This window comes from Syngnathus typhle, linkage group LG16 (genome assembly GCF_033458585.1).
Source record: "Syngnathus typhle isolate RoL2023-S1 ecotype Sweden linkage group LG16, RoL_Styp_1.0, whole genome shotgun sequence".
Classification (NCBI taxonomy): Eukaryota; Metazoa; Chordata; class Actinopteri; order Syngnathiformes; family Syngnathidae; genus Syngnathus; species Syngnathus typhle.
The window spans coordinates 4318613-4331560 of record NC_083753.1 but is presented as its reverse complement, the minus strand read 5'-3'; the positions used below and the strand labels follow the sequence as shown (position 1 = coordinate 4331560).

The following is a 12948-nucleotide window of genomic DNA, read 5'->3' as shown; positions in this document are numbered from 1 at the left end:
CTCAACCTCACTCAGTACATCGAAGATGGTTATGAGGAAGGGATGGTAACTGGTGTGGTGTTTGTCGACCTCTTAGCTGCCTATGAAACAGTCAACCACAGACGTCTCCTCAGCAAGATCCCGGAGACCACAAGAGACATCCGTCTGACAGAGCTGATTGAAAGCATGCTTGAAAACAGGCGCTTTTTTGTTGAACTTGGAGGAAAGAAAAGCAGGTGGCGAAGACTCAAGAATGGCCTCCCACAGCGAAGTGTGCTGGCACCACTTCTCTTCAACATCTACACCAACGAACAACCAAAAAGTGCAGACACACATCGCTTCATATATGCAGACGATCTTGGCATAGGTGCACAAGCCACTGATTTCAAAATCGTGGAAGACAGACTCTCCAATGCTCTGACAGAGCTAACACCCTACTATGAAGAAAACCACCTACGTCAGTGCTTCTCAAATAGTGGGGCGCGCCCCCCTTGGGGGGCGCCGTGCTATACTTGGGGGGGCGCGTGTGACCCTGGGGAACAGGCTTTTTTTTTTGCGGTACTAAAATAAAGTGTAATTGCGCATCTTCCCAGCAGGGGGCAGTGGCACTCTCATTGTTACTTCTGTGACGTTTGCGACAGTGCAACATTTTACGACTTACAAGACAAGTTAGGATAGTCACGGTGGGGAGGGGGGGGCGCGAATAGTTTTCTTCTTGCTAAGGGGGGGCGTAACAGAAAATAATTGAGAAGCACTGACCTACGTGCAAACCCATCTAAGACACAGGTGTGTGCCTTCCACCTGCGAAATCGTGAAGCTAAGCGCCAACTGAAGGTCAGCTGGTCAGGAACCCCCGTTGAACACTGTGCGCACCCACTCTACCTAGGGGTAACCCTGGATAGATGCCTCTCCTTTAAGACCCACATTGAGAAGACTAAGTGCAAAGTAGCTGCGAGGAAAAACATTGTCCGCAAGCTCACTGGCACAACATGGGGTGCTAATCCACAGACTCTCAAGACAACTGCACTTGCTCTCTGCTACTCAGCTGCGGAGTATGCTTGCCCAGTATGGGACCGAGCTGCCCATGCCAAGAAGCTGGACCCCGCCCTAAATGCTACCTGCCGTCTTATCACTGGCTGTCTAAAACCAACGCCTACAGAACGCCTGTACATCCTGGCAGGAATACCCCCACCAGAGATACGTAGACAAGCAGCAAGCAAGGAAGAGCGGCAACAACAGTCCACTGACCAAAGACATCCTCTCTTCGGCCATGTACCAGCCTAAAGCCGCCTTAAGTCCAGGAAAAGTCTTCTGAAAAGTATCCCACCCCTCAGAACACCGAGCATAGGCACTGAAAGAGTCACTCGGTGGGAAGAAAGACTTGACAATCTTCCACCAGAAACTACAATGGAACTTAAGGCAAGCGAGGCAATGCCCCCAGGAGCAGACACCAACTATGCAACGTGGAAATGCCTAAATAGACTAAGATCTGGTGTTGGACGTGCAAAAGTCACTCTCGCCAAATGGGGACATCTGGATGATCAGAACACTGAGTGTGACTGTGGCACTGAACCACAGACCATGCAACACCTCTTCATGTGTCCCTTGCTGGAACATCCCTGCACAGCATCGGATTTAGCAGAGTTTAACGAAAAGGGACAGAAATGTGTTCAGCTGTGGCTGAACCACATCTAGCCAAGCCTGTAACTAACTGCCTTGTAGCCACGATAAGAAGAAGAATCTGACAACAGCGGATTGACGGGATCCGAAAGTGCAATGAACCAAGGGACAAGCAAGTTAAAGGCCTATGTGATGTGAAAGCGCTAACGTGAAATGTTTAAGTGAAAAGTGCACAAGATACGGCTTGGGTTTGAGTCCCAGTGGAAGGAACGGGCTAAGGTACACAGAGCTTCTTTTTTGTTAATCAAAGAAGGGCGTAGATTTTTCTTTGTCCGTTTTTCCGAGCCAAGAAATAGCTTAGGTACAAGTCCCAGTGGAAGGAATGGGCAAGAAAAAAACAGAGTTTCTTTTTCATTAATCAAAGAAGGGCATAGATTCTTTCTTGTCCGATTTTTTCAAGCTGTTTAGGAGGGTTTACACTCGTCCGATTTCAATATCCACATGAATTTACCGTCAGAGCCACTTACGTCGGCGTTTCAGACTTTAACTGATACATTTGGTTTTACGCAAGCCGTACAGGCAGCAACGCATAAGAATGGAAATACCTTATCTGGTATTATCCCGAGGACTTGCAACCTCAAATATAAATATCAAATATCTGTGTATCAAATATACACTACTGTTTTGTCTGATCATTAGTCAAAGACAAGAGAGCAATCAGAATTATAGCAGCCGTAATATTAACTCTATGACTGCAACTGCGCTATCTGAGTTACTGTCGCCGGCAACTGCCATATTTCTCGCATATATCGGCTCTATTGATAATCTTAGAAATGAATTCAATGCGACATTGTTAAATGCCATCGACTCTGTGGCGCCGCTACGTCTGAAAACTCGCTGTAGATTGCCTAGATGAAACACGTACGCTTATGCAATTATGTAGAAAGCATGAGCGCAGATGGCATTTAACCAAACTTGAGGTTTTCCATCAGGCATGGCAGGACAGCCTCCTGAAATATAAAGATGCGCTTATCTTAGCAAAAACTCGTTATTTTTTGCAAGTCATTAATCTAAATAAAAACAATCCTAAATACCCATTTGATACAGTGGCAAAGCTAACACTACGCCAGCCGACCCCCGATAGCTCCTTCCACTCAGCTGACGAGTTCATGAGATTTTTTGCTCGAAAGATTGAATCTATTAGGGATGAGATCAAGAATACCATTCCAATCGCTCAGTCGAGACCGCCGATTACCGGCACTGATGATCATGCAATAACCCTCTCAAATTTTAAAAGTGTGTCCCTTGAAAGGCTTACACAATTGGTTAGTGCAGCTAAACAAACAACATGTTTACTCAACCCGCTTCCAGCCAAACTACTTAATTATTCCAAATTTTAGGACCGTCCGTCTTAAATATAATCAACCTGTCTCCTCTGGGATAGTGCCAACTGCCAGTAAAACCGCTATCATTAAACCGTTACTTAAGCGACCAAATCGTGACCCGGACTGTCTCAGTAATTATAGGCCAGTTTCAAACCTCCCATTCATAGAAAAACTTCTTGAAAAAGTAGTACCGCAGCAGCTTATTGATTACATGGTCGCCAATAATCGATATGAATCTTTTCAGTTTGGTTTTAGAGCTAATCATTCCACTGAGACAGCACTTGCTAAAGTGACTAATAATCTCCTCATAGCTATGGATTCAAACACTTCATCGGTACTGTTACTACTCGATCTTAGTGCTGCCTTCGACTTCGATATTTTATTAGGGCATCTTAAAAGTTGTGTTGGTATTTCAGGGTCAGCACTAGGCTGATTCTATTCATATGTATCAGACAGGACACACCGAGGGGTCCATGGCAATACATCCTCTGAGCTCTATAATGTTACGTGTGGTGTCCCACAGGGATCGGTACTCGGACCAATTCTATTTAATATTTATACGATTGTCAAGGTCGTCAACAGGAAAAACTGGGCCAGCCTCCGGTGGGAGGGATCATTCCAAGTCTTGTTGACTACCATCACCGCAGTGAAAATTGCAGAGAAGCCCCGCTGGATTCACCTCAGCCACTGCAAGTTACAGAGAGTGCTGGACCCCTAATTTCAGAGTGGTGGGGAAGCCTAACTACAAAGGGGCTCTATCGTTTAGGGTAGGGCGTTTCAATGTCAGTGAAGCAACCAACGATCCCTACTCTGACAGGCAACGGGATGTTTTGGTGTCTCCGCTAACCTAGTAGCAATGGGGACTCCACAAGCCAGGTGGATCCTCTGCTGCGTTGTGTAGATGGGGAACCGCTCACCTGCGGATTTACTACCGGAAGCCGTGTCAGAAAGCTCGGTGCACACTCACAAGTGCGTGTACATGCTCAGTAGTACGCACATGGCGCACTCGCGCTCTATTTGTATCAGTGCCGAATTTAGAGCGTGGGCTGTGACAACAGCATTCTTGTAAATCGCGCGCTGAGCTTTCAGATACAGTTTTACGCTAAAGCCGCCCACAAACCTTCCCCTGGAATCCTTCCATTAAAATGAGTCGTCCAAGGAAAAGCAAAGTGGACACTGAGTGCCGAGTGTTTAAAAAAGAGTGGCCAATTTGGCTCGACGTACGTGACGTGACGTTCAGCCACATGAACATCAACATCAACCCGTCACAGATCGAGGTAAACGGACACCTCGGATCTCTCCTAAGAATTGCCACAACAAATTTTACTCCAGACTATGACGCACTAGCAAAAAAGGGAGACCAACAACACTGTTCCCACTGAAAATGAAGGGGAGGCTCTCAAGTTTGTTGTAAAAAAATGCATTTAGAATATGATTTGTACAAATAGCAGGGATTGAAACTAGCGACCATTCTCATTTTCAAACAATGAAGGATGCTCAAGGACATTGATGCACCACCTGTTTGCGACTAGTCTTAACCCGTAAAGTTCTTAAGGCTTACTTTAAGGAAGTGTTTCCCGTTTCCTCACCTCTGTTACCAGGTGTTTGTGAGTTAAAACTCTGCTCTGATTTTCAGATACCCCTCACCGTGTTGCCGTTTTGATTACTTTATTTGGAAGTATGCTTTTACCGATTCTTCAAGATGATATATTTGGTCAGAATGTTTGCCGTTCGATGTGATCTCATAATATAAACATCTTTCATTAATCTGACCTGCAGGCACTGAAGTGATGGAGACTGTTATTCATAATAACAGTGTCGTATTTTATGAGAATCACTGAAAGCAGTTTTTTAGTGATTTTTCTTTTTAATGCTGTTGATAAATGCATTTGTTTTCCCAAAACTTTCTTTGAATATCCATTATTTACTACCTACTAAAGGCCCAGACCTTTTATGCAATGACCTTTACAGGTCGTTTATATTACTTCACACAAACACTACATCCATCTGCTCCTGGTTCGGCCCTCCGGTCCAAATTTAGAACCCAGTTCGGCCCGCAAGTCAAAATGTTTGCCCACCCCTGCTCTGGAGGCTCTTGCTAGGGATCCCGATGAGGAGTGCATTACAATAGTCTAGCCTTGAGAAGATAAAGGCGTGGACAACTTTCTCAGCGTCCGTCAGGGTAAGTGTGGGGCGGAGTTTGGAAATATTCCTGAGGTGGAAGAAGGAGGTTTTGCAGATGTGTTTTATGTGTGACTCTAGGTTGAGTTGAGGGTCCAGTTTCACACCCAGGTTTGTGACAGTGGCTGAGAGAGGAATAGTACAGATCCCTATCGGATTTCTTCCCTCCCAGGGAAACGTACGCGGTTCAGTTTGAGCGGTAGGACTGAAGCCAGGTTAGAGCAGTGCCAGAGAATCCAGTGGAGTGAAGTTGGTTAAAGAGGATATTGTGGTGGACAGTGTCAAATGCAGCGGACAGATCCAACAGAATGAGGAGTGACGGGGAGCCTGCATCTGCAGCCATGAGAAGGTCGTTGGTGACCCTAACAAGTGCTGTTTCAGTGCTGTGGCCAGAGCAAAAACCGGATTGAAATTTCTCAGCGATGTTATTGCGGGTGAGATGAGTGTGAAGTTGGGCAGCTACCACTTCTTCCAGAACCTTGGAGAGGAACGGGAGGTTAGATATCGGTCTGTAGTTGGCAAGGTTGTCCGGGTCAAGTGAGGATTTTTTGAGCAGGGGGGTAATGATGGCAGTCTTCAATGCAGGGGGTACAAAGCCAGACTGGAGTGAGGGGTTGATGACATTGGTTATTAAGGGACTAATGGCTGAGGTTTGTTGTTTAATGAGGGCTGTGGGGAAAGGGTCCAGGGCACATATGGAGGGTTTCATCTTTTTGATGATGTCCTCTACATTCGACTGCAAGATAGGGGAGAAGCAGTAGAGAGGCTGGACTGTCCCGGGTGGAAAGAAGGGGGGAGGAGGTCAAGTGGTGGGGCCAGAAGAGAAGAGGTGCTGGGTGCGGATGTTGTCAACCTTAGCGGTAAAGAAGGTCATAAAGTTATTGCACACTACCTCTGAAGATTCTGTTGGCGTGGTGGGTTGGGGTTTGAGAAAGTGGTTGATGGTTGAAAAGAGCTGTTTTGAATTTCCAGGGGTATTGTTTATGATATTGGAGTAGAACTGGGCACGTGCAGTCCCAAGGGCTTTTGAGTAGGCCTTTTGATGTTCTTTGTAGGCCTGTTTGTGCACGGTCAGTCCTGAGGCTTTGAGATGACGCTCCAGGATACGTCCAGTTGACTTCATCAGACGCAGCTCACTGGTGTACCAGGGGGCGTGAAAAAGTGAAAAGCCAAAGAGTTATTGTAATGGTCCACTGCCTTGCTGACTGATGGAAAGGTTGCAGAGGAGGAGGAGAGAAGCTGGAGGTCCTGTGCTATAGTGTCTTGGTTGATGTTTTTGAAATTTCTGAATGAGATTTGCCGCTTGGGTTTGGAGTGGGGGCGTGGGAAAGGCCGTTCCATTTGAATAAGTTTGTGGTCAGACACGCCGACCTCGTGAACTTGTAGGTTGCTTATGGCCGAAGAGGAGATGACAAGGTCAAGTGTATGCCCTTTGTCATGAGTGGGGATATTTACATGTTGAGTGAGGTGTAAACAGTCCAATAGTTGCAACAGCTCAGAGGAAGGGGGGCGGGAGGGGGTGTTGACATGGATGTTAACATCACCTAGTATGATTAGATTAGAGGAAGTGGAGGTACAGAGGGTAGTGAGTAGATCGTGTAGTTCTGGAATGAAAGCGGAGTTTGGTTTAGGAGGGCGGTAAATAAGTAAAACTGTGATAGGATATGGAGGTTTACATTTGAATGCAAGGGATTCGAATGAGGAGTGATCAGGTAGAGGGAGGGGGGACAGCTCTAGATCAAGACGGTGGAGTACAGCCAGGCCACCGCCACGGCCAGTGCTGCGAGGTTTAGTTATATATTTATAACCAGAGGGACAGGCTTCATTGAGGGATTGATAGACATCCGGTGGTTGCCTGGTCTCAGTCAGGCACATTATGTCTAAGCCTTTGTCCAGGATGAGGTCGTGAATGAATGATGATTTACGGGTGAGTGCTTGGATGTTGAGGAGATCCATTTTGATTGTGGCTGTGGGGCTGTGTTTAGGTAGGGGGCGAAGTGGAGAGAAATCCACTCCACGTTTTCTGTGCCACATGAAGTGCAGTCCACTCTGTGTTGGAATGAAATCAAATTTGTTTTGTCCTGGCCACCCGGGAGCCGCTCCGTGTTGGTGTCCGTTCCGTGCTGGAGAAATGACCACTCCGTGTTTTCCCGGCAACCCGGTGTCCGTCTTGTGTCGGAGTCCGCTCCGTGTAGGAGTGAAATACACACCATGTTTTCCAGGCCACCTGGAGTACTGCAGCCCCGCATGGTTGCTACAATAAGATCCAAGTGCGCCAGGTCTCTGATGACGTGTTGGATATGCGACGGGGTGTCGGGCGGAGGAGGAGCAGATGGATGGTACAGTGTTATGGACGGGTTGAGAGAAAACAAAGTTATGACGGGTGCTTCTGTGGATGTAACGTGGTCTGCGGAGAAGTCTGAGTTGTTTGATGACTGAGACACACCCTGAAATGGTGTGATCACTCAGCTCCAGCAAGCGGGGGATGGAGTAAGTTAACATAGTGCCGGTTGGCGAACACTGAACGAGTGTTAGCCATTGGCTAGGCTAGCCAGGATGCCTTGGCGGGGGGGGGGGGCGCACCGTAGTAGGCAGCCGGCTAACTGTGGAGGTTCGCCGCGGTCCAGGCGACCTTGGGCCGACCGCGCCAGCCTCACCAACACCGTCCTCTCCTTCCTCGCCAGCTCCGCCCGACAGGGCCTCTCCGCTCAACTAATGGCCCGATGCGGTCCCGGCAACTGCGGCCCGACCGCTCCAGCCTGCACACTAAAACTAGATGCTAAAAACTAAACTTTAATAATGGCTAAAAAATAAATAAATAAAAACACTAAAACTAAACTAATTCTATTGGAGAAGCGGCAAACAATCAGCGCCAGCGTTCTCTCCCCAGATTACTTCCGCCTTGGGCATCGAGTGAACGACGGCGACTCACAAACGGTTATTTCAAATAATGGTAAAACTTACCGTATTTTTTGGACTAAAAGTTGCTCCGGAATATAGGTCGCATTAGCCATAAAATGCACAATAACGTGAAAAAAAAACATATATAAGTCGCTCCGGAGTATAAATCGCATTTTGGGAGACATTTATTCGACAAAATCCAACACCAAGAACAGACATGAACGAGCAACAACAAGCTAAACGATAGGTAAGCTAACGTGACATAAACACAAACGAAGAGCTGAGAACGGGCCTGACGTAACATTCAGAGTTATTCAAATAACTATTACATAAATAACACGTTTATAAACCCATCTGTGTCACTCCAATTCATTAAATCCATCAATCGTCCTTTATGTCAACAATGGGTGTGCGCCGCTGACGGCGCTTGCGCTTCAAAATATTCCACAGGCCTATATAACGATATATAAATTACCGTGTTTTGCCATGCATAATGCCCAAAATTTAAATAATTTATTGTCCTAAAATCTGGGGTGCGCATTATGCATGGGTACAACCATTTTTGAAGAAAATCTCCCTCGAACTAAAACTTGAAATCACACCTGTCTTCTTGTTTGTTGTCAATCGCGCATCGCATTCAGCCATCCTGCCCAACACATTTAGTCAGTAAAATTCATAATTGACGACACATCGTTTGATGCGATAGTGCAATCCTTGATGGTGTGTTATTGTCAAATATTGTTTGTTTTTTAATCTCCATCGCAAACCGAATATCATACGGAGGCTGCCATTACAGATGCGCAGAACGGATGCGCAAGACACGTTAGCTATGTATATAAAGAGCGAGAGTTCAGTTCTCTACCTAAATGCGTATTACAGGTAATATTTTATTTCACAACACTTTGCCTTGTTCCTTTGTTCTCTGCTGTTCACTTCAAACACGCTCCATAAGAACACAATGCTCTCGTATCGGACCCTTGCTCGATCACCTGCTCGTTTGCTGTCACAATGTACCTGTTAGAAAAATGTATATATATGTTATCATGCGTTCTCTAATCAATGCTTTACCGCAATATTACTGCAATATATGCTTGCTGTTTGGCCTTGCTGTTTTTATGATGTACCACAGAAGGACAGTTCCTTTCTAACAAAGACCACTTTGTTAGACAACATGCCTCATTGCTGTCTTGCACCCCAGATGAACCTCCAAGTGACCATTAAAGTCAGGGTTTCCTAACTATCTTGATCGTAGGATTAGGTTGGAACGTATATAACCAGTAATAAATAACTTAGCTTGTTGCATCCTACACAATGTCGTAAAACTTCCCTTGCTATGTTTTAACTAGAGGTCAAAGGTATGTAAACACCTAGTGATTTTTCCTTACGAGGCAAAGCCCACATGCTTTCCCCCTCCTTCTCTTAGGGGCTTGTCTCACAAATTGTGGGTAGGGCAAATCCAAATAAAAAGAGCGGGAGTGCATACAGAGATTTAGTGTGTGTAGAGATTGTTGTAAGCTATCTGTACTGCACTCCTCGCGAGAAAAGAATATTCTGTCTCACTTGTGGTTTGCAGTGATACTGACCAGCAGAATAACATCCGGTTGTTCCCAAAGATGATCTTTTTTCTGAAAAAATTTTATGTTTACGGACTTAAGTAAGAGTCAAAATTTGGGTGCGTATTATACATGGGTACAGGCTTTTTTCCAGCATCGACATGCCGGTAAAACGGTAATCCCTTGCTGCATCGGGGTTTGTTTATCGCGGTTTCACTTGTTTTTTTTTTTCAAAACCTTTGAGAAAATTCACATATAAGTCGCTCCTCAGTATAAGTCGCCCCCCCCACCCAAACTATGAAAAAAAAGCGACTTATAGTCCGAAAATTACGGTATGTGTTCAGAATTGCTTCCTAGATGTGGAAAATATATTTTAAATTAATTAATTTCTAAGTTTAGATGTGTTTGATGTATTTTAACATGCAGAGCAGTGTTTTTAAATTACACAAAACTGTTCGTTGACTAAATGTGTAAAAGGACAATTAATTTAATGTAAAGATTTTTATAATGTATTATTTCTTTGCACTAATACAAAGAAAAAGAGAGGACTTGCTGTTAGTTCTATGTAATTTTGGAATGAATTTACTGGTCTGGCCCCCTTGAGATCAGATTAAGCTGTATGCGGCCCCAGACCAAAAATGAGTTTGACACCCCTGTTCTACACCATAAACTTTCTTCTTCTTCTTCCATTTTATTCTCCTCACTTTTTTGTCCACATAATTCATCCGATTCACTTCGTTCCACTTTCGATGTATTAGAAATATTCACGTGATGAGCGCTTGCATTTTTCTCATTCCAAAGATTTTCCATTTTCGCCAAATTTCACCAAATTTCGTTTTTCCCTTCTCATCTCTACATTTTTCAACCGATTCAATCACTTCCAACTTTCAACTGTTCATCTTTTGCCTACCTATTTCAAAATTTCCCCTACCAAAAATTCAAGATTTTCAATTTTGAAATTCTTGACAAATTTTACAAAATTTCGTTTTTCTGTTCTAATTCTTAGATTTGACCGATTCAACGCATTCCAATTTTAAACAGTTCACCTTATGCTTACCATAATCACCCCCTTCACTCCCACTCCCACTATGCAATTCACCCCTTCACCCCTACTTCCACTATGCAATTCACCCCTTCACCCCCACTTCCACAGTGTGGTGGCCATCTTGGAGTGAGCCGAAGTGCCCCAGAATGAAGACAAAGTGAACCAGAAGTGCCCCAAAACAAACAGGAAGTGGCCCAAAATGAACAGGAAGTGCCCCAACATGAACAGGAAGCGAACCAGAAGTGCCCCAATTTCAACAAAAAGTGAACCGGAAGTGCTCCAAATCAAAACGGAAGTGAGCTAAATTGAACCGGAAGTCCCTTAAATAACCTGGTTTCCGTCCTTCTGTGGTACATCATTTCCGACTTCATTTGAACCAGAAGTTCCCCATATAAACCGGAAATGATCCCAAAGAAAGCTGAAGTGACCTCGATTGAACCGGAAGTGCACCCAAACAAACCGGAAGTTCTCTGAATAAACCGGAAGTGACCTAAATTGAACCAGAAGTTACATCAATTGAACCGGAAGTGCCCCCAAACAAACTGGAAGTGTCCCCAAACAAATCGCAAATGGCCCTAATTTTGTTTTTTCTTTCTAATTTCTGCATTTTTCTACTAATTCAACCCGTTCCAACTTTGCGTATCGTATGCTTATCTATTCTATATCTTCCCACTTACCTAAATTTCAAAATTTTCAACTTTAATATTCACGCCAAACTTGTCAACATTTTGTTTTTTCCCTTCTAATTCCTACATTATTTGACCGATTCAACCCGTTTCAACCATTAACATCATTCTGCAGCATTTCCCAAGTATTTATTCAGCTTCTTCGCCTTCACATGGAATTTCCCCAGAAATTGCAAATTCTAGTTTTATCTTGCGTTACCATCAGTTTCTCACCATACCGGGAGGTCACAAAGGTTTGCGAGTGCCTCCACCACAAAGCGTCACCTTGAGTTGCTCCCGTTTCTCCTTGGCTTGGTCCGCGGCCCGGCGGTGGTCCCGGAGTTCTCCGTCCTCTTCGGCCAGAAGGTCTTCCGCGCTCCGCAGCCAACGGGCCGCCACGTCCAGAGGGGCTGGCAGACTGCCGTCCAACTCCAGTTTGTACTCGTGCAGCTGTCATTGAGGCAACACCCATAGGTCAGGGCCACCATGGCGACTGCAAACCCAACTGCATTTGTTTAACCCTTGGTGGCACGACTTCTGGAGCAAAGATGCTGATGTTGCCACCCAGCCGCAGTTAAGCTCATGCACACCGCGACATAAGAAGAAAGAAGCAAGAGTAGGAGGAGCCCACCTTTTGTGTGAGGGCATCCCAGGCCTCCTTGAGGCCTCGCTGCTCCTCGCTCGGCGCGGAGCTTCGTCTTACAGCGCTTAACAGAGACATGATCGACGGCCGCTGCTCATTGAAGGACGTCACAAAGGTGTGGAAAACCTGACAAACAGACAAAATTGCTCTGCCTTGTTCTCTGTGCTCTGTATGGGGGAGCAGTCAAATGCTAAAAGGTGAAACGGATCTCTGAAAAGCCGTGTCAGCTTTATGTTGGATTGCGCAAAAATGAGCCAATTCCAGCACATTTGCCTGAACAGCAGCTAGAAAGACAAACAAGAAACCGCATCCTCAAGGTCCCTGATGTCAATGGGAAAAAAGATTCCGACTCAGGGCATCCCGGATGGGCACAAAACCTGCGGGTTCCCCTTGACCATACCCGTCTCAAAAGGTCAACATACGTTATAGCGCTCGCAGTAGTTCTCGCCCCGGGTGGAGTCCCAGCCTTCCAGCAGCTCCTCGTGTGCCAGTAGAAGCCAACACGACACTTCCTGCACCTTGCGCTCAGGGTTCACCTGGGAAGGAACAAGACTACTTTGCCTTTTTAGCAATAAACTTGCCTTGATAGCAATTCACAAACAGGAAATGCAAAAACTACATAGAAAGGGCAGCGCTGGGCTGTAGCCAGAAAGGCCTGGCCTGCCGACGGGTTCTTCTGAATCAGAGGGGGCTGCTCCTTGCCAAGAAGAGCTGCCACGCCATTCCCCAAAAATGCAGCTAAGCATGATGCCAATTACCTGCCGCAGTGGCGACGCCGAGATGGCAGGAGTGTAGTGAACGGGTAGGCTGACAGGAGACGTCGCTTTGGGAGGCTGCGGGTCCTGGTGCAGAGAAAGAGAGGAGGCAAAAGCCAGACTGAGGACCCACTCAGTCAACATCTCATTGAGGCGAGGTTGATGGCGAGGCTTCAAAGAGCATGCGGAGAAAGGTGTTTTGGAAGCACAACGGCTTGCAC

General features: G+C 45.8%; 1 protein-coding gene across 11 annotated transcripts in view; it reads right to left on the bottom strand.

The window, feature by feature from the left end:
• syne2b (spectrin repeat containing, nuclear envelope 2b) overlaps positions 1 to 12948 on the bottom strand; it is a 72668-nt gene that overhangs the window by 48198 nt on the left and 11522 nt on the right. For all 11 annotated transcript variants that reach the window (XR_009718429.1, XM_061301990.1, XM_061301992.1 and 8 more), the window contains 4 exons: positions 12731 to 12814; positions 12395 to 12508; positions 11961 to 12098; positions 11615 to 11779 (listed from right to left, as the gene is read on the bottom strand). Coding sequence is in view for 10 of the 11 variants with exons in the window: in XM_061301990.1 (XP_061157974.1) it covers positions 11615 to 11779; positions 11961 to 12098; positions 12395 to 12508; positions 12731 to 12814 (501 nt within the window). In the remaining variant the exon portion in view is untranslated. The remainder of the gene's footprint in view (positions 1 to 11614; positions 11780 to 11960; positions 12099 to 12394; positions 12509 to 12730; positions 12815 to 12948) is intronic.